Source organism: Fundulus heteroclitus, chromosome 19 (genome assembly GCF_011125445.2).
Source record: "Fundulus heteroclitus isolate FHET01 chromosome 19, MU-UCD_Fhet_4.1, whole genome shotgun sequence".
Taxonomy (NCBI): Eukaryota; Metazoa; Chordata; class Actinopteri; order Cyprinodontiformes; family Fundulidae; genus Fundulus; species Fundulus heteroclitus.
This window is the reverse complement of record NC_046379.1, coordinates 25,649,994-25,671,596: the sequence shown is the minus strand read 5'-3', so window position 1 is coordinate 25,671,596 and position 21,603 is coordinate 25,649,994. Positions and strand designations below refer to the sequence as shown.

Here is a 21,603-nt window from a genome sequence, read left to right as displayed (position 1 = left end):
CATACTTGGTGGGATACACCTTAGATTCTTGGAACAGGAGGAAAATGGTGTTTTTCGATTTTGTCAGTCTAGGACGTTGAAGACGTATACATGTTTGGATTCATGATACTCTGATTTTCTTCTATTTGGATTTGGAGGATACCTGATGTATCTACAATTACAGAGGACATCGGTGGCCATGATCAGGCCGCCGGCCACATTTGATGCACTCACAAAGGCTGTGAACGAGCAGAACCGTAAACTGGATGGGATGGAACGCAGGCTGGCTGCGGTGGTTGAAACTCAGAGGTGAGATGGGATAAAATCTTGGATGTGAATGCTCGCTTTAAGGCGGAAAAGCCCAACAAATACGGAATATTGGATTTGCCATGTGGAGCCCAGCGCCAAACACTTCAAGGCTGACGGAAAATTTGTGTAGCTTGCTTTCAAAACAAAGGTGTATTTTGGATTTCGGATTCTCCCCTTTATCAAAACTTCCCTTATGTTATGGTGGGAGGGCCCAGAGATGCGCTCCCGCCATTAATGCGAAGGAATGCGCCTAACGGCTGCGTTCTTTTGGCACACAAGGCCTCAGTCAACCGTTCCCCCCAAATGTGTGTGATGTGATGGACGGTTGTACTGAAACTGTAATTTCGATTACAATGCAAATTGTAGTTGACAATAAATATTGATTGATTGCTTGATTGCTTGCTTGATTGATTTCTTGCTTGATTGATTTCTTGATTGATTGATTGCTTGATTGATTGATTGATTGATTGATTGATTGGCTATCAACACAACTCCAGATTACCCCCTTCACAAGACACAATATTATATTTGGCATTAATCTGGAAAACAGGAAGACTGACCTGACTGTAAACACCCTGATCATCTTGGCAAAATTCTTCATCCACATATACAAATGGAGGAAAGTAAAACCTCTTTTTTATGTCTTCAAAATGTCTATTGAGAACAATCTCCTCAATGCACTGAAGCTGAAGGAAAAGAAAAACGCACAATCCCTTCTGGCAGCATATGAAGAACTTGGGATATTCCCAGACCCCCCAAGATGTTGCAAAGGTCATATTATTTTTCACTTTGTATTTTATTTATTTTCTGTGTTTTATTTTATTTATTTATTTATTATTGAAACCGCTTTCATTTTTACTTAAACGTGCCCTGCTGTGAGTTCTTTTAAGGTATTGTTGATGTGACTTTATCTGTAAATGATAATAATAATAAAAAACAAAACAGAAAATGCTCATCCCAGATCAAAGGAGGTCATCAATTACTTTGCATTTACATATGTTTTACGTGCGCATCTGTTTAATTCGTATGTTAAATTTGCATATGAAAATATGTTTTTACACTTTTAAATAAACATTAAAAATCAAGAGTTAAATCACGTTTAGAGATCAGGTGTGGGCATAAAATCACATTTATTTTCATTCAAATGAAATTTAACAACAAACAAATCTATAATTTAAGATAATTCAAACTGCTACATACAGTAGCAAACTACAAATGAAATAAAAATTAAAAACAATTATATGCCAACAACAAACAATACATTTTTTGATAATCCCTTTTGAGTTAATCTTTTCTGACATTTTTTATTTAAAAAAGGAGGAGAGAAAAAAAGAATTACAAAAACTAATGGTCATTGCCACAAAACTCTGGCTTCAAGCATTGTTTCTCAGTTACACGAGCTCAACATACTAAAAATATATACAAAAAGACTTTTAAAGCATTTCATCTCTCAGCAACTTAATCGTACATGTGCAAAACTGTCATTCCAGAAATGTTTAGAAATGAAACAAAATATCTACTGTTATACAGAAGATACATTTAAGTGGTTGAAAAATCTAAAATGCTAAAATACAGCCCGTTTCGTGTATAAAAATATTGCGTTTCAAGAAATGTTGCCCAAGTATAAACCATTTTCTCCTATTATAAAAAATACTGTTCATCATGGCATCAAGAGTTGCATTGAAAAAAAGATCGATCACTTGTTTGTTTATCATCATGGGAATTCTGTCCATTTGTGCAGGCAGAGGTTTCCTCCAATGTGTGTTAGCTCACTGGGTTTAGTTCCCTTGCTTTATGCCTCAGATGCCTCTTACGCATCTTAATAATCCATGTTATAGTGAGTTTAGCGAAATTTGCAGCCTTGAAGAGAGCCATGAAGACAGCGCAGAGGATCCCCACGGAGCTCCAGGGATTCGCAGTCACTATCTGTGTAGAGAGAAGCCCAGTTGTCTTGATAGACTCACACCTACAGACTATTGTAACAAGGATAATCTCTTTGGGAGAACTTACCAGCCTGATTTCCTGAATGTAGAGATCTCGCCATTCAAAGACAACAAAGAAGAGTTGATCCTTTTGGTCTGCTTCAGGCCTCTTATCGTTAAACTTCACCACTCCGGACTGAAAGAATAAACCTAAATCATGAACGCATGGCCTTTAACAAAAACATCTTTGCGTATGTAAGCTGGGATGCTTGGGAATACCTCTTGCCGAAACTCAACCGCTTCCTTGTTTCTCCCAGATGTTTTTGCTAAAGACATCTTGACCCAGGTCCTGAATCCCCCGGAGAAGGTCCACATGGAGTAATTTCGCTCACAGTCCCTCATAAACTCGGACTTGTTTGCACTTGAGGACAAGAAAAGAGAGAAAATATGAGCGGCCAGGAAAAAGTATTTATAGCCCTTAAACTTTGCTGTTTTTTGTTGTTGAAATTTTCAGAGATAGACCAAGATAAAGTCAACACTTTCTAGAGCCTCCTTTCGCTGCAAAACCTTTAGGGTAAGCACTAAAGCTAAGATAACGAGATTTGAGTTAAGCGCCGGTGTCGAGTCTTCTTAGCTTTGGCTCCATCCATCATAGAGCCTGTTTCTTCAGAGCGTACACCACGTCCATGGTGGTCACAGTCTTCCTGTCGGCGTGCCTGGTGCAGGAGACGGCATCAGGAATTACGTTCTTCAGGAAAGCCTCTTCTTGCCAGAGCTCCTTTTTTAAACATCTCTGCTGGGTTTCTTACATATATTGTGAGAAACTGCAAACAGGACTTCTTCAGCTTGAGATTCTTTAGCTCAACGGTAGCTTTCTTCTTGCCACTTTTATGTTAAAGCTCAGATTTGGGACTGTAAGACTAATGGTTCTCACAGCTGAGCTGTGGATCTCTAACCTGACTCCGCCAGATGTATTTCGTTCCGCCTAGCTCCACTCACATACATCTGGGACACCGCCATAGGAATTGCCTTTATTGAAGGCTGGGCCTTATCAAAAATCCTTGCATATGATTGGATAAGCCACTTGTCTGTCACCTTTATTGACGCGCTATTTCAACCACTCACACCGAAGCTAACCCGTGACGCTGATGAGAGCGACGCAGGAAAAAACTTTTTTTTTTATGTTTGCGGCTCTAGTGGCACGTGTTTTATTGACAGTGAGCTGACAGGAAGAGGGGGAAGACAGGCGGCAAAGCGCCGCGGGTCGGAGTCGATCCCGGGCCGACCGCGTTGAGGACTAAAGGCCTCCTAACATGGTTTGCGCTAACCGCTCCGGGGCGCGTCCGCGTCCGCCGTGGACGCGCTTTGGAAAACAAAACTTGCCAAATCCGGTCGGGAGAAGGGCGAAAACATGGTTTCCACCAACAAAAGCCTTCAGAGGCGTTCTCTGATGTTCTTTAAATGAAACAACATTAGGTAGATTGGACAACACGGAAGAAATAGCAGCATCAATGTTATCGCTTGCTTCCTCGATGAGCCGCCATTGCTATCAAAACAGTCTCACGTCATGGTCGCTTCTCCACTACGTCACATCTATGAAACTCCAGCCCTGCGTCCTGATTGGCTAGACAATAAAATTGGTTGGAGAAATCACTTTCTGTGGGCGATGTCCCAGATGGATGTGAGTGAAGCTGGGCAGAACAAAATACATCTGGCGGAGTCAGGTTAGTGGATCTCTGCTGTTTCTCCAAAGATGCCAGGGGCCTCTTGGCTGCCTCTTTTTGCGATCAATCCCTTTTTTTAATATAAATGCAATACACCTTTCAGGTTTTGCTATCTAAAAAAAAATATAGAAACCATGTATCTTTTTCCTGGCAGGAAAAATAGTTGCTTCCTCTCAACATGAGAGGAGGCAACTATGTTTCCTGCCTCCTCTCAACTATGTCGCTCTATCTAAAAAAAAAAAAAAAACATATATTGGAGTTTGTAACGTGGGAAGGTTCAAGGGATAGGAAGACGTCTGCAAGGCTCTGCAGCTGTTTGATCACACGTTTCAGAGGTCACTAAGCAGCGATGATAAAGGAGGTTTAGATCAACCCCCAGCAGGGTTGAACTAACTTTCACATCCAGTGTTACGTTCCATGTTTGCTGCCCTGTGATATCCAGATGATTGTTTTATCTGTGGCTGTTCCTGACAAGAGTACAAAACGTACTCTCGTGAAGACAGTTTGTCAAACACACTCAGATTATTTTCTTAGCCAAAGGTTTACTTTGTGGTGGTGAAATATACAAGAATAAAAACAAGATATCGTTGCAAAGGTTTTCCCGTTTCTCTTGTGCTGGACATCTAGTGTATAAAAGCTTAAGTGAACTGATGAGAGCAAAAAACGACTTCTGTAGGTTTAACCAGTTTGTATCATTGATGGTATAATGAGCAGGATACCCTAAAAACAAGTCACCGGCGAGGACACATGAAAAAAGGTACAGAGAAACAGGATCAGCAGAGACTTGATTGCCCACGCCAGTTATCTCACACGGCAAACAAAACGGGATCGATACTTTGAGTTCGTACTCACCTTTCAATCAAGTCGCTATACTTAGCAAAAAGCATATATGAAATGGCACTGAAGTCCTCCTGGGTTTCATTCTGACTGAACTGCATGAAGATCAGCTCTCTGTTCTTCACGTCCGATGGGCCACGGACCACCACGGCTCTTTTCTTTGATGCAGCGGAGGAGAGCAAATACAAGACTGTAAATCAGCAGTTTAGAGTGCATGTGAACAAAATTCAAGCTTCTTAAAGGTTTCACATTTTGTCACGTTATAACCACAAACCTTAACTCGTTCTATTGGGATCTTATTCCCAATAGAAAACAGAGCTCTCATCAATCACCAATCTTAAAATGCTAAGAGTATGGCAATTCACCAAAACTACCAAGACAAAGCCTAACCCCTGAACTGACAAGGGCAGCCTTGATCAGAAAAGCAGCCAAAAGCCCAATAGTAACCCCGGAGGAGCTGCAAAGATCCACAGCTCAGGTGGGAGAGCCTGATGACTAGCGAACTGCTCCTCCTACTACCTTCCATTTGGTAAATCCAACCTCTATGGAGGAGTGAAAAGAATACATCTATTGAAAGAGGTCCTGCTTGTAGTTTACCACGAGTTCTCTAGGAAACACAGAAAATTTAGAACAAGGTTCTCTTTTTAGATGAGACCAACATTGAACTTTTCGGCCCACATCCCAAACACTATGCCCAAAACGATGCTGGTTTTTCCAGTAGGGGCATATTACCAGGTCTTCATCGATAACACTGTACATCACCCTGCACTCACCAACCCCACAGCACAACATTATGGCAGCAGCATTATGCTGCTGGAAAGCTTCTCTGTAGCCGGGACGGGAAAGCTGGTCACAGTTAGTGATCAGAAGGTGCTAAATACAGGGCAATCCTGGAGGAAAACGCACAGGAGCCTGCAAACAACTTTAGATTGGGGTAGAGGTTTATCTTCCAGCAGGAAAAGGACTTTAAACATACAGCCAGAGCGGCAACAGACTGGTTTAGATTAAAACATATCCATCTGTTTTGATGGCCCAGTCAAAGTCCGGACCCAGTGCCAATTGAGAATCAGCGGTAAACTTGAAAATAAATGTCAAGAAATTATCTCCATTTAATCAGACTGAGCTTAAGGACATCAGAGTCCATTTATCTCACTCTGCTGAGTTCTGCTACTGTTCTTGAATGTGCATTGCTTAATTGTCATTTCATCTTTTAACTTTATGTTCTCCCTTTTTTTTCTTTATAGTAGGTACACCTGGTCTGTTAGCTGTGGCATCATCCAGAGAAGACAGATCACCTGCTATTACCATCTAATGTAGAACAGATTACTGGATCAATGTGTGCTTCTGTGCTTCTTTGTTTCTCTTGTTGTGTCTCTGCTCTGTCTTCTGTAACCCCAGTCAATTGAGGCAGATGACCGTTCATACTGAGCCTGGTTCTGCTGGAGGTTTTCCTTCCTGTTAAAGGGGAGTTTTTCTTTCCACTGTCACTTCATGCTTGCTCAGTATGAGGAATTGCTGCAAAGTATTGGACAATGCAGACGACTCTCCCTGTGGCTCTACACTTCTCCAGGAGTGAATGCTGCTTGTGAAGACTTGATGCAATCTGATGGGTTTTCTTAGACAGGAAACTTGTTGACCAATCTCTATAATCTGATCCAATCTGTATAATGACTTTGGAAAGTGCCTTGAGATAACATGTATCATGAATTGGTGCTATGTAAATACATATTTTTTTCAATTGAATTAAGTATTTTCCAAAGATGAAGGGAGAAATATTTAATTGTCTAGATGTGCAAAGCTGGTAGAGATACACTCCAAAAGACACACAGCTGTAACTGTAGCCTAAGGTTCTGTAAAGCATTGACACGTGCTTGATTACAAATGCACACTGCAACTTTTCAGATATTTACCTGTAAAGTATTTTTAAAAAGTTGCACACCTTAGACTTGCTGTCCACGAAATGACCAAACCCCTGCATTCACTTCCTACCTGTTTCTGGTCTGTGAACGGCCCAAAATAAGTCACTTCTGTCATCTCACAGTCCTGTTCTTGAGGCGTTCCAGGGTCCACTATGGGTGGGATGTAGTCGTGGTAGTGATGTTTGCAGCTCAGCAGCTGAGCATTGCCAGGGAACAGAGCGATACCTGCCCAGGGATGGGGGAGAAAAACATTCTTTAACTTTTGGAACTTTTGAAAAAGCCTCACATAAGTGGATTTGTCAATTAGATTTCCTTGCAGTTGAGACACTCTCATAGGTTATGTCTTAAAGCAGCTTGAGCGTGTAGTAGTTGCAATGCATAATTTACCAAGCTTAAAGCGCCGTGTATTTAAATAAAAACTGTACATGTGACAAAGCTTTGGTTTAACATGCTGGCTTTCATATTTCAAGTCACACTTTCTATTAGATCTGATCTGTTACTCTGTGTTTTTAGTCCGCTATATTGTCATCGGATGCTGCAGGGTTTCTTGTGCTGAATTTGTGATCCAATGTGATGCGATACAATGAAAAATGTGTTATATCCCCGCTTGACACCTTTATTTGCTCGTTATAATTTACGCCGGCTTGGTGGCTGGTGGTGCTAAACAGCAGGTGTGAAGTAAAGCCATAAAGCGCCAAATACTCTCATTAAAGTAAATATATAAACACCTCTTACAAACTGTTTGTCTCTGTTAAACTGTTAAACTCACAAGCTGTTGGTCTTACCTCGGCTAAATTTACCCAAACCTCAAACAGAGAACACTTTCACCCACACTTCTCCCAGTTGGAAACCCATTTTAATACCAGTCAGCCTGGATAACTGGTTATTTTGAACGAGAAGATTACATTGCATTTATGAAACAAAAGGTTTGTCCAAACAGGACTGCAGAGGCAAACGTTATCAGCTGTCTCTATTGGCTTCCCTTGCACAACAAAGAACAAGTTACATGTTGCTGTAAGTATATCAGAGGCTGAGATATAAGTTCTAATGCTATTTGATAAGAGGAAGTTCATTCTGCTTGAGTGTTGTCTAAGAAGTGGTCAGTGTCTTGCAAAAGCATCCAAACCTCTGAAACCTTTGCCAATTTTGTCATTTCATAGCCAATACTCTCAATGCATTTGATCAGGATTTTACAAGATAAACCAACACAAGGCTCGGCATAACGAAGAATAAACAAATACAGTTCCACCTGCAAGTGTTTTGGGTCTTCCACCCATTTTTCCAAAACAGCTCAAGCTCAGATAGGTTGGATATCAGCCTGTGAACAGCTATTTTCAAGTCTTGCCTCAGATTCTTCATCAAATTCCGACCTCAACTTCGACTGGGCCACTCGAACACATTCATATTCTTTGGCCTCATGATTTCATTGTGTCTCTGGCCACAAGTTTAGCTTTCCTCTATGGTTAATCTTTACTCAGCTCCATCCATGTTCTAATCAGCTTGAGCCAGCATTCTTGTCCCTGGTGAAGAAAGGCAAGGCATGATGCTGCCACCACCATGTTTCTCCATGGAGACGGTTTCAGGGCGATGTGTTGTCAATCCAAAAAAAGCATCTTATATGTACGGTAGGTCAAAAAGTAAAAATCTTTGTCTCACCTAGCCTTTATCCACATGCTTGTTGTGTGTATTATATGGCTTGTGTCACCTACCAACAGGTTTCTAATGGCTTTTTTGCCAAGTCTTCCAGATTTGGGGAGTGTTTGACAATATATTAGCCAATGAACAAATTGTTGCAGTACTCCAAAGGTACCATAGTGGTAGCTTCACTTATTAACGATCTACTAATAAAACCTGTCACTTTATGGTCCATTTTTGGGTCATGGACTGAAAGATGCTTCATGGGATGTTCAAAGCATGAGATATGTTTTTAAGATCTAACCACACTTTAGACTTTTCCAAAGTTTTATGGAATACGTGTATTTAGATTGCCTTTTATTGGCATTAGTAAAATGTACCACTTTGTGTAGGTCTGTCGAGTAAAATCCCAGTAAAATACATTGACGTTTGTGGTTGTAATGAGACAACAGGTGAAGAGGAATACCTTCGCCAGCCACTGTGGACTCACACACACACACCAACCATTAGTTAACCCATTTCAGCATCGCATGCACTGTGCTGTGTTCATACAAACCAGGAGGCGGGAATGAGTCCACTTCCTTGTAGCTGACAGACATGACAGGCTGACTGAGTTTATTCAAAAAGTCGGAGATAGTCTGGTAGGCTAGGAAAATGGCCACGGCAGTCAGCACCAGGTAGATGAAGATGAGCAGCACAGTGAAGACGTTCTTCACGCAGGTTTTGCTGAATCTCTTCGGTGGGATGTTGCCTCTTATGTCACCCCCTGAAGAAAACAGTCAAGGGCAGAATTATGAGGACAGAGAGTTATGGTTTCAGATCATCACTTAACAGCAGAATGGTATCAAAAGGACTATACTGTACTTTTTAATACTTTAAATGTTTGGGCCTTTGTGAGCCCAAGAAACAGATGACATCTGCAAAAACCTGTGATATAATAGAAAACTCCAGCGTTCACCAAACAACAGAGGAAGCGCTGCTTGCCTCGTGCGGCGTTGCCGTTGGACTCCACAGGTACCACATCGTCATCGATCTCATCAAAAGAGTCTTGAGACTGACCGTTCCCTTTATCATTGTCGTAATCGTCATCGTTGAACTGTTTAAAAAAAAACAAAAAAACACACAATATAAAATGACTACGAAGCTAGTACATTTCACAATTACTGTTCGGACAAAAAGTAGGCTGTCATGAATGTTTAATAAGGGAGGGGAAAGACTATGTGTAAAGACAAGCAGACTCGTGAACAAATACACACTATGCAATGATCTTGACGTAACTTTTAAAATGTACTCAAAGTGTCACAAACATGTTTTGTTTTTTTTGCATAATAATGAAGGCTCTTGTTCGGGAAAACATATTCAGCAAGTTGACAGATGACTAATTGTATCTGTAGCCCTATTCTGCAAGTATCTGCCGTCACTAGTCTCGACCTGTCTTGTGTTGAAATACAGTCGATTACAGTCGAGGTAAATGATACGACGCTGGTTAGGAGTGCTGAGCAGCAGATGTCTTGTGTTGGACTGACTCCTCTGGCAAACTGTAACCGTACTTTCAGTCCTCAAACAAATCCAACAAGTAAAATTACACCAATGATTATGTATGAGAGCAATAAAACAGATTCTCTACCCACTGTTCAATGTGTTCAAACTGAAAGCTTTATTACTGTCAGTGGAAATACAAAGAAGCAATGAAGTGTTGATGTGTAAGAGCTTGACTTTAATTTATATAGGTCCCATATCCATATACCATATCAACGTTAAGGTTTTCATGCACTAAATGCTGCTGGGTTGAGGCCATTTGGGCAGAAGTTTTAACCAAACGTAATTTGGTTAGAGAATAAACTAAAAGCAGAGCCTCGTCATTCTTCCCAGACCGCCATTTTGATATGTGCAATGCCCTGTCCAGGTGTATCTGGACCACTTTCACAAGACAAAACAAAAAATCAGATGGTAAAATCATACACTATAATAATATTAACATCAGTGAGCAGTTTTCACAACTTTAGTTCTCAATGAAGAAGGAATTTATCCACTCAAGTTAACATTAGCCTCTTACCTGCTAGTTAGCTACTTAAGCTGTCTTAGTTTGAAAATTTGCAATTTGACAAAAGAACATAAAGTAAATGCAGAGAAGCAAGTTTATTATAGTTCTATTGAGTACTTTTTTGGTATTAAAATCCAATTATGTCTATAAGTCTTATTAGACACCATGAGTTTTTTTTTTTCCATCCATCATTCAGGGTTGAATGGGGGCAAAACTTCCCTGAACAGACGTAGAAAAGAGGACGTGGTAGTCTGTCGGTGTCGAGATGTCAAATTGTAAGGGAAAAGCAAAATGGGAAGAGAAAGAAATCTGTTTCTCATTGTCTAAATGTGTTGAAAGTAGGGGTGTAAATCACCAGCTTTATCACGTACAATGTTATATTGATTTGTTTGGACGACAATACGATATTTGCTGATATCACAGAGTCTGTTACGATTTTGGATCGATGCATTCAATATGATGGAATATCATTTGGCCATCTACTATTATTTAGATTGATATCAACTCACAAAAAAAAATATAAGCAAAATAATATTATTCCACCATTTGATTTCTACGCTGTTACATGTATCAGGCATTCAAAAACAGAATTCTTCTCATTTTAAAATAAAAATGATAATATATCACCTGTTCACTATAGTCTCATGCCTGAATTTCAATATAAAAGCATATCTTAAAAATGATAATATGGATCAATATTTTCTTTTAATCAATATATTGACGTGGCTCGATGCATTGTTGCACACCTAGTAGAAAGATGGTTGCGGGTGCTTATATAGGACAACCAAGTCTGACTTCTAATGTCTCTGTTTAGGCTAGATTTGAACACGATCTGTGGGTTAAAAAATGTCCACATTTATTTCTGGGCTAAATAAATCCACGGACTGTCCAACCTTTACATAGCCCCTCCTGAAAGATGTCTGTGGATGCCCAGTTCGTGGATTAGGGGGAGAATATTCCTAGTTTATATCCAAATAGGGGCCTTTCTGTTCGGAGGGTACATATTTCCGCAAGGCATGCATGGGTTCTCTTCAGTGGTCCTGCCAGAGCCCCAGAAAATGCACGGGTTGAAATGCCAACTTAAACGTATTAATTCGTTTTGATTTATAAAGTTCAATGCACTTCTGCAAACATTAGTCATTAGTCGCTTACTTTTTAAAACCAAACCAGTTGATTGATGTTCAATCCAGGCTTGGATTTGTTCTTCAGGCCCAGGACCAGGTTGTCTTCAACCCAGTTTATGTCAGATACAGGCACCCTTTAAAATTATTAATTTTGTTACTTTTTGATCCAACATCTGCTGTGACACTGAATCCCACATTCGCTGCCACAATAAGTAACAATCCATGAACATAACAAACAGGCTACTTGTATGTGGAAACACATTAAAACCTACACCGGTTATTTTTATTAGTTTACTATGCCGTGACGGTGGTTTTGCTCACAGCAAGAGCTGCTGACCAAGTGAAAACTCAAAACAACAACATGTACCTATTATAGCTTCAAATTCCAGCACAAGACCTAAAGGTGTAGCCCTTAAATCTCTATTTTAGGTGATATCTTTCAGGTTTCTGCAACTTTAGGCAACATAGTTGCATGCGCCTGCATGCCCGGAGTTAACTGCGGGTTTCCACGCTGCAGCCGGCGGTCACATGACGCGCACCGAGCCGTCAACAGTCTGAAGGTCCGTCTCCCTGTCAGGAAGTCCTCACTGTTCTTCAGGGAATATTTGGACCAACGTGGGGAAAAAAAGGGAACGTTATAATCTCACCTGTTGGTAGGATCCTCTGTTTCCCGTTCCGGGCATTCCTTAGCTCTTCTTTCCTGGAGCGGATCTACCGTCAAAGCATTGAAGCTATTTCTATTGGGTCACAAAAAAGCGGACTTTGAGTAACGCAAACATTTTTTTTTTAAGGAAATGTCATTTCTCTCGCTCGGGATTCCCGGTTTCTCGTCCTCCAACTCAGCCCCACTATTAATTCAACCCCCCCACGCTCCCCCACAGCACTGGTGACGACGATAGCGGCCCATCCCGTGATAAGCAGGCACCTCCACAGGCTGCGATCCAATTCTAACATCATGTTTCCTTAACCTGGTTTTCTCGTTCCCTCCCTCCTTCCCTAAGCCGGCTGTATCCTGTCGGTGCCTTCACGTTCTCACGGGAACGTTCATTTTTCTTCCATAAGATTCTTTTGTTATTATCATTCATAAAAAATGAATAATAATAATAATAATAATAATAACCAAAAACAGAGGAAACATGTTTGGGGGTAAATTCCTTGTCTGTATACCTACAAGGGATTAATGGATCTTAGTGTACATCTTTTAGGGCTTGCTGGCACCTCATGTGTTTTAAAATTGTGATTTTTAGTTAGAAAATTAAGGACTCCAGAAATAATGGTCACAGAGTAATTTTCACATTTAAACAATGTTAAAATGTGAATTGTTTTATAGTTAAACATTTTACACTTACACACATTTCTTTCATAGCTGATGGCCCATATTAGGATCTACTCAACATGGGCAAGTTTGGGGCTCGAGTCTTTGCCTTATAATAATGATATAAAACAGGTAATCATACAACTTCTTACAAGCAACTTTAGCTTGCTTGGGAACAGTGTTAATACTAAAGTCAAACTTGACATCTTGTTATAATAGATTTCATAAACATAAACAAAACATTGTTTATGTTTTCTTGAAGTTGGGGGATGTGGTTATGTGACCCTGAGCAACCACAAGGAGGTGCACAGCAACCACAAAAATAGAAAATAACATCCAAAGAGAAACTAGTTTGAAAAAGTAAATGTCATTTTTAAATGTATTTATTTATTTATTTATTACAATTTATGCAGCATAATTACACAGCTTAAGTGTTATCTGTGCAGATAACACTTAAGATAACATTTCAAAATAGAGTATAAAACAATATAAGAACAGCGACAGTAAAATATTATAAAACACCAGAAATCTCACAGAACCTGTTGAACTGTATGATATCAATCCCACAGTCCTTCTCTGGCAAGTGTTGTCAAATTTCCGAGAGTTCTCAAACGCAACACCAAAAGGGAAGTGGCTGGTTGCGTTTCCGTACGGGGTCCGTCCAAACAACGTCCCTGCCATGGCAACGGCGCACGTCTGTGTCCTGTTCGCACTGCTTTCAGTGAGTTTAGCTGGAGATGATGTGAAGTTAAAGTACAAACCAGCCACGAAACCCGTGCGGCTTTTCACCGAGGAGGAGCTCCAGAGATACGACGGCAGCAAGGTAAACTTTTTCCTGCTGCTTTTACTGTGATCAACCCTCGGTGTGTCTTCTGAGTGCTTTCTTCATAGGAGATAAGGAGTAACCTACTTTTCGCTGTTTCCCCCCACGCCGTTTCAGGAAGGCCAGCCTATTTACATGGCAGTGAAGGGCGTGGTGTTTGATGTCTCCACGGGAAAAGGTACTCAAATCAGAGTTTAAAGCAAACAGTTCGGTACATGGGCCAAAATTGTCAAGTCAAAGGAACTCAAGGGTAAAAAAAATATTGACAATTTTTTTTACCTCCCCTACAAAACATGCTAATTTTAAATAAATAAATTTGTCAGATTTTTTTTTCTCCAGGAAATTAATGTTTAAATCATTGTAGATCCGAATAAAAAAAAATACTTTTTTTGGTCATGTTGTATGAAAAAAAAAAACGTCGTCCAGTTTGCAAATTATTTTGAATAATTTAATTTGACTCTTTAATAATAATAAACATTACTCTTTGTGGTGTAGCACTATAAGAAAAGTATTTGGGTTTTGCTTTGAAAACACTTGCTATAATTTGCTAGTTTTAATAATTGAATTCAAAGCAGATTTTAATGCACCAAAGTCTGTGTTTGAGTAATTAAATGTCATTGGATATATATTACTGTGGAATTAAAGAGAATGTCAAAAGTGTGTTTATGAAAAGATAAATACTTTGTGTTGTACTTTACATTTTCACTGAGGTGGGACCAAGTCACTGTTTTACAAGTCCCAAGTGAGTCTCAAGTCTTTATCCTCAAGTCCTGAGTCAAGCATCAAGTCAAAACTTGTATTTTTCAAGTCACGTCCCAAGTCGTTTCGAGTCTTTAGCAATGTTGAAATACATGTTAAATGTAAATAATAGAGCATGTGTTCTTTTTAAATCAGTATTTATCTCAAAATGGGATGAAACCAGTGCTACTGACCTGACAAAACTGTAAAATTAAACTTAGCTTCAAGAATAGTCCTCCTTTGAACTATATTTTTCCAGAATATTCGGTGAAAAAACTGCAACAACAGAACTTCATGTTCAGACCCAAATGACATTAATCGTGGGAGCATCTTTGTCCTTAGCTACTTTTCTTTTCCTTTTTTTTTTTAAAAATCTTGTTAATTTGTTTGCCTGTGCTGCATCTCACGCACACATACGTACAGAGTGGGGAAAGAGAGAGACTACCTGCGTTTGTAGATACTGATTGAGTGAAATGAATTAATGGTGCGCACTTTTTAAATCCTAGATGTCTTACGCTTTAGATTTTGGGTAAAATATCAAGTCTTTTCAAGCAAACAGGTTCAAGTTTCAAGTTACTGATATTAAAGTCCAAGTCACAAGTCTCTGAACACTTTTTCAAATCAGGTCTAAAGTCATAAAATCAATGACTCGAGTCCAGGTCGTGTGACTCGAGTCCCCACCACTGCATTTTCAGTTGTAGGGTTTCAACTTTTCTGTAATAATTTTCCCCACAATAAAAACTAAAATCTTCCATCTACATCTACCTGTGCTGATGGACCAAATCTGTCTTGAAATGCAGTTGGGGCGGCCATCCAAAATGAGTACAGGGGCCACAAATGGCCCCCGGGTCGCTCCGTGGGCATGCCTGGTTTAAACAGTTGCTCAAAAGTGGACTCGTGAGGAAGTCCACTGGACTTCATAGTCATAGTTTTGTGAACCCAGATCAGTTTTTTTAATCCACCCCTTCTGCAAATATTATCCAGCATGCCCTGTCAGTGATGTATCTGCTGTTTGACTCTCTGCAGAGTTTTATGGTAAAGATGCTCCATACAACGCCCTGGTTGGCAAGGACTCCAGCCGAGCTGTGGCCAAGATGTCCCTGAGCCCAGCAGACCTGACATCAGACACCGTGAGTACCTGAAAGCTCCAGAGGGGCCTACTCCTCCGCCCTCACACACCCACTTCATTGTCCTGGTGGTTTTCACGCTGATATGCTTCCATAGATTGAGGGATATCTAATTTCATTTTCAGCCGCTGCAATGCATTAAAGCTGCAAAACATCACTCTTTGTGGCTTTAATTTCAATTTTTGCACAGTGGGGCCTTTCAGGGTAATGACTACTAAGCGTCACAGTTTGGATCAGAATAAAATGCATCATACGCACCATCCACAACTGCTTTCACATGATCATATTTTCAATTTTTTTTTTGTTTTTTTTGTGGCCACTTCAGTGTTTGAGATCTTCAAACAGTTTCATTTATTAAGGGAAAAAAAGCTATTTAAACCAACCAGGTGCTTTGTGAAAAAGTGATTGGTGCCCAAACATAACTGCCCAGGCCACTGATGGCAAAAACGAGTGTGTGTGGTTCAACGGCCAGTACATGTTGTCACACAGGTTCTATTTAAGGCTTTTCTTTATTCTTCTGGTCAGGTAGCATGCAGGCCTGGGTGTGGCTAGTGGAATACAGCCAAAAAATGGGGATAATCTCAGGTAATTTAAAGTTTACCCAGCACGGCTTTGCAGGAGGTTGACTTGGATGGACTATCATCTGTTAACAGCTTTTTGGATGATCTGCGGCAGCAATGTGTAACAATAAAGATAAAGACAGGCAGAAATCTGTGGGAGAGAAAATAGTTGATTGTGCCGCTGCATCTTCAAAGAATGGCTTCTTTTTATGGGGGAAAGGCCTTCCTCGCAATGATTTCAAGGAAAAAAGAAATAAATAAATCTTTCTTTGTATTAGATTTGCTTAACATCTTGATCATTATCATTTCATCTGGTGTTCCACAGAGAGAAAAAAAAAGTGAGGGAAAAAAAAAGCGACAACAGCTTTATTGTCAAGAAAACAGTTGGTATTGTTCATCACTTTGGCTCCACAAACTGCAAACCCTAAACTTTATTTTCCTGTTGTCACCAGAACATCGTGAACGCGATGACTCGCGTGAGTCATCGCGTTCAGACTCCACTAGAGTACGATGACCCTCGCGTTTGTGCTTGTCAACAACGATCAGACGTTTAATCTGCATGTTTTGCTTGTAGGGACATTTTTAAAAGGAGAGCTAGCAGAAGCAAGTTTTTGGAAGGAGACGGTGAACGTCTTAGTCAGTGCTCAGCAAAGGAAAGATGAATCAGAACTGATTTGCTACGGTGGGTTTTACCAGACCAGAATGACTCTTCACCCAGATTCCCCCAAAGAGGACTGGACTCCTTTAGAATCCCCCGTTAAACCAGAACAATTCAGAATCTAAAGTACTACCAAGCCTTTCCAACCTTTCTCACATGTTGTCATCCACATGTGACAGCCACAAATTTTACCTTATTTTATTGCCATCGTCTGTGATAAACCAACACAAAGTGAAATGCAATTATGGAGCAGAAGGGGACTGATCAGTAAAATAAAGTGTGGCGTACGTGCGTATTTGGGCCCATGAGGCAAAACTGGGTAGAAACAATGTTTGCTGCACAACAGCGAATCTTTTTGGGTATGACTCTGCCATAACTTTAGAGTACAGAGGGACTTGTTTCTCCATTCATTTAAATATATAAATAAAATAGCTGTCAGATTGGAAGGAGGATGTCTGCAACATCATTTTTTAGGTCTAGCTGCCACGGATTCTCAGCTGGATTCAGGTCTGGTCTTTGGCTTCTGACACACGGATGTTCTTTGATCTACACCAGGGGTCAGCAACCTGTTTGAAACTGAGAGCTACTTCACTGGTGTTGTGTCATATGAAGGGCTACCTGCTCTGACCTTTGAACTAGAAGAGTCAGAGTTCACCTCAACTTTATGCAAAAACTTTCATGCTTAGTTATAGATATTATCATTTTTAATCATATATAAATGCAAGTGTAAATAAAAAAAGAGTAACGGAATAAAATAAAGTTTTAGATGCAATGGGTAGATTGGGCTTTTTGCCCCCCACGGCATGATGCTACCACCACCGTGTTTCACCTTGGGATTGGTGTTCAGGACGTAGTAGCGGGCATAGGAGTGAATACCATGAATAGAAATGCCTGTCACATTTTTTGGATTTTTATTCATAAAAATTGAAACCCACGTATTTTTCTTCCTCTTCTCTTCACAGTTAAGCTTTATTTTTTGTTGGACTGTCAGAAAATCTCAATAAAATGCAGTGAAGTTTGCGGTTGTATCTTGATAAAATGTAAAATAAATTAAATGAAATGGTCAAGCAGTGTGAATAGCTTGGCAAAGCTCCATAAAAACGTTTTGTTTTATGTTTGTCTCTACAGACAGACCTCACCGAGGAGCAGCTCAAGTCTTTGGATAGTATATTTGAAGGAACTTACAAAGCCAAGTATCCCATAGTGGGTTACACTGCAGCACGTCTCCTCAACCAGGACGGAAGCCCCAACGAACACTTCAAACCAGAAGACCAGCCTCATTTTAAAATCAAAGATGAGTTTTAAGGTCATCTTAGGCCTTTGTTTTTCTGCTTGACCTTAATAATGATCCTAAAGTGTCATGCGCATACAGGAGGTGGACAAATTAAATTATTCTTTTGAGCCGATCTGAGATTATAATCTGTTATGTTTCATCAGAGTCAAGATGACAAGGTCGAAATAAAGAGTTTTCAGAAAAAAACATACAATTACATTCAATCAAGCCTGAAGTTTGAGCGTTTTCTTACAATTTTTATACACTTAACTGCATTTAAAAGACGATTAACTGATATCCAATGGGTTAAATACATGCTTATGAAATGTTTAGTTTACAGGTATAAAGTGGAAGAGGGAAGGGATTAAATGCTAAAGTGGGATATAAAATAGTAATACAACTTGGCAAATGGGTGAATCGACCCGGACATGAGAGCATCCAGAAAGTTTTGTGAGCCACATAATTAGTCTAACCACTAGTAATCTTGGGGATACTGTAGCTCTCCTACTTGTGTGATTTAAGGACAGGTTCAGAAGTGAGTGACCCACATTTAAAAAATGTCATTAAGGACAAAATGTCAATGTTATTAAAAAAGCAGTTCATCAAAGCGTGTTCTTTCTTCTCTTTAATTCATGCAAAATAAACATTTAAAGCTGCCTGGGCTAGATGGAGTTAGAAGGGGGACCTACAAATTCATAGTGTCTGTCATTGCACCCCTCAGTGCAAGTTTGGCGTGGTGATGCTGCTTTACCTGGAGCAATATAAAATATAGCCTCTTTAGGATTAAAATTAGTCTTTTTTTTAACATTGTACAGGAACATCTGAAAAATTAGAATATTGTGCAAAGGTTCTATATTTTTCACCATTCGTTTCAGAAGGTGGAACTTGTATTCATTTACGTAGATGTAAATCATTTTTGGGTTGCTCCTGAACATCCCAACTAATTTCATGTCATTTCAGAAACGAAGAAGCATTTTGATCAGATGCAAATGTCTTCATGAAACAAGAGGAGTCCAGTTGCTGTCTACTTAAGAACGTAGGGTTTCACTTGAGGGTTCACAGTCTGGGTCAAACGGTTGACTTTGGACACCATACAGTATTCCAGCTGCACAGTGGTCTCAAACACACATAAAAAATGGTTTGAAATGGAAAAAGCAGGTAAACATTGAGCTTCTGGAAGAGCTTTGGTCTAATTTTTGTCATAAATGTATAGACCGTGAATAAAAGCCAAGTCAGTGCAAGGAAGCACAAGACTCGGCCGTGCCCATGAATAAGAGAGAGAATCAGGCCTTGACGTTGTTGATGAATACGGAAAGCATGTGGATTCCCTGAAACTTTCTTTGTGGAATCAATCAAAAATTTAGGGACTTGGTGTATTTCAGCATGTATAAGTTGTTTGACTGTATACATCAGAAAAATTCAAATTGTTGACATGGGCCCTTTTTAAAATGCCTCATTAAAAGCCCAACAAATAAGACATTCCGGTCCAGGTTGAGTAAATACAAACTTGACCTGATTAAAGGTCATAGCGGTTTACTGTAGATGCTCAGGCAGGTTATTGTCTGTGGGTGGAGATGGATGTTTATCTTGGTAAAAATACACAAGCACCGTCTGTCATTTCTGCGCAACAGAAACCATGTAGTTCCTCCCACGTCACGGTGCACCGTCGAGCTGTCCTGGACGTTTGCCACTGAAGCCTGGGAAACACTTATCTTCAGCAGCTCATCCAGACCACTACTAACATGTCCAAAGTGGGAGAATTCTTGTTATTGTTGCACAAATCCTTCTGGCTGGTGTAAAATAGGTATGGCGGGGTGTCTATGTCCTTCTATGGTGTTACTTTATGTAAAAGAATAGTAGGGCCTTACATTGGAACCAATTAATTAATAGTAGTTTGTAAATGTAATGTTCAATAATCATTTTGTAACAACACAAATACTAAATCCTACATCGCTGTTTTGATTAGAATTTTCCTGAAGTGTCGTTTTTTCCATCAGGCTGGTATATTTGGGTTAAATTATGAATCATTATTTTAACTTTGCAGATCTTAAGAACTGCTGTAGCACTTGTGGTTAAGTGATTTCTGTCTTAGAGGAAGAATTTGTTGCAGCAGCTTTAGCTAGCTTACTGACAGCATCAATGCTGAATTAAAACTTAGCTTCTTAACCTGGGGGCAATTATTGCCAACGAATGCCATTTCTTTGCTGAGGCTGTTGGGGAAAAGATGAAAACGGCACCTTGTTGGAATAGATTTTAAATGTTTGGTGTTATCACAAGAGTTTTAAATTCTTACTGTTCCTCTTTATCATAAAAGAAAAATTAGATGACATGATGAACGAAACAAGCCAAAGTACTCATTAGTCATAATTCAAGGAGACCCCACAGAAGGGTCAGAAAACTTGCAGCAACAGACTGACAGGTAATGACAGTGTTTTTACAATCTATGACCACAATATTTAACATTATATCGCCAGTGAAAACATTTCATGATTACTGGAAAAGTTTAAAAAGAGGGATGTGTCTCTGTGTCACATCCACTATAAACACTTCCCTTTTCATACAATGAGACATGAGATACTGTATGACAGCAGTCTCCAGATGTGGAAGTCTTTCATTTAAATTGCAAACAGGCACGTAATGTTATGGTTCTGGCCTGTCTGTCTGGATGCATCCGGCCATTCCTTCTTTCCATGCAGTCATTAAGGGTTGTTCGCCACAGTTGCATGACCACCTCTTAGCCACACAGGAGTCAAGCTCATCACCTCCACCTCTTCCTCCACCTTTAATGGGTATACCTGACTCCCACAGAGAGACAGTGCCAGATTATTGAAAGCCCTTAAAGCCAGTAGATGTCCAGATGTTTTCCCCGCTTGATTTCAAGTTATGACCATGTTTCCACTGATTTTCCTACCCTGCCTAAACTTTGAAGGACATCTACCCAGAGCCTCTGTTTCCTGGACAACGACCTGGCCTTTTCTCACAACCTTAATGCCAGCCTTACCCATGGATTTATTTGCCTTTCTCTGTCTGTCTGTTATCGACCCACGCATATCCCATCATACCATTTCCAGTCTCTGCCATCTTGCCAATCAATGGAGACTCTTGATGTACAGGATCAAAGAGTGTCGGCAATTCTTCATGGTGGACCATGCAGATAAACTTCAGAACAGTCTTTTTTCAGGAAAAGGCACAAGGAGAAGAGCACAAACAGCAGTATCGCGAGAGGAGCTTGTCAGAAGAAAAAGACACAATGCCAGGTGCGCATACACTGCAATAATAACAGAAGCACCGAACTTTGTGTGAACTGCTGCAAATACACCTGTGGCGAATGTAGGAAAGACTCACCTTGGGAATGTGGAAACTGCTAGAAAGAGACAACTGTAAGTTGCATTTCTACGCTTTGTATAGACTCCATATGTAGTGAGCTTGCTTTTCTTAGTGTGAAAAAAAATCTGTCTGTTGTTTTTCCAAGCTGAAGTTGTGTGTTTTTCTTATTTAATACCAGTCATCTGTCCTTGTGAGCTTTGCAGAGGAAATTGTCATTGAAACCGTTGTGTCACCTACAACCATATTACCATTCTCATCAGAAATACCTCTGATAAAAGTATGCTCTTCC

General features: G+C 40.0%; 2 protein-coding genes across 2 annotated transcripts; one reads left to right on the top strand and one right to left on the bottom strand.

Annotated features, from left to right (window-relative positions):
- Window positions 1–1,639: 1,639 nt before the first annotated feature.
- On the bottom strand, window positions 1,640–12,370 carry pacc1 (proton activated chloride channel 1). Its single transcript, XM_012881816.3, has 8 exons — window positions 12,141–12,370; window positions 9,310–9,421; window positions 8,882–9,091; window positions 6,761–6,915; window positions 4,787–4,929; window positions 2,490–2,631; window positions 2,299–2,406; window positions 1,640–2,214 (listed from the first exon to the last, which is right to left on the bottom strand). Exons 1-8 carry the CDS (start codon window positions 12,174–12,176, stop codon window positions 2,053–2,055), a joined length of 1,068 nt encoding a protein of 355 aa, XP_012737270.2. The 5' UTR covers window positions 12,177–12,370; the 3' UTR covers window positions 1,640–2,052.
- Window positions 12,371–13,436: 1,066 nt separating this feature from the next.
- Window positions 13,437–18,594, top strand: nenf (neudesin neurotrophic factor). Its single transcript, XM_012881786.3, has 4 exons — window positions 13,437–13,631; window positions 13,749–13,809; window positions 15,396–15,499; window positions 17,843–18,594. Exons 1-4 carry the CDS (start codon window positions 13,488–13,490, stop codon window positions 18,017–18,019), a joined length of 486 nt encoding a protein of 161 aa, XP_012737240.2. The 5' UTR covers window positions 13,437–13,487; the 3' UTR covers window positions 18,020–18,594.
- The last annotated feature ends 3,009 nt before the right edge of the window (window positions 18,595–21,603 follow it).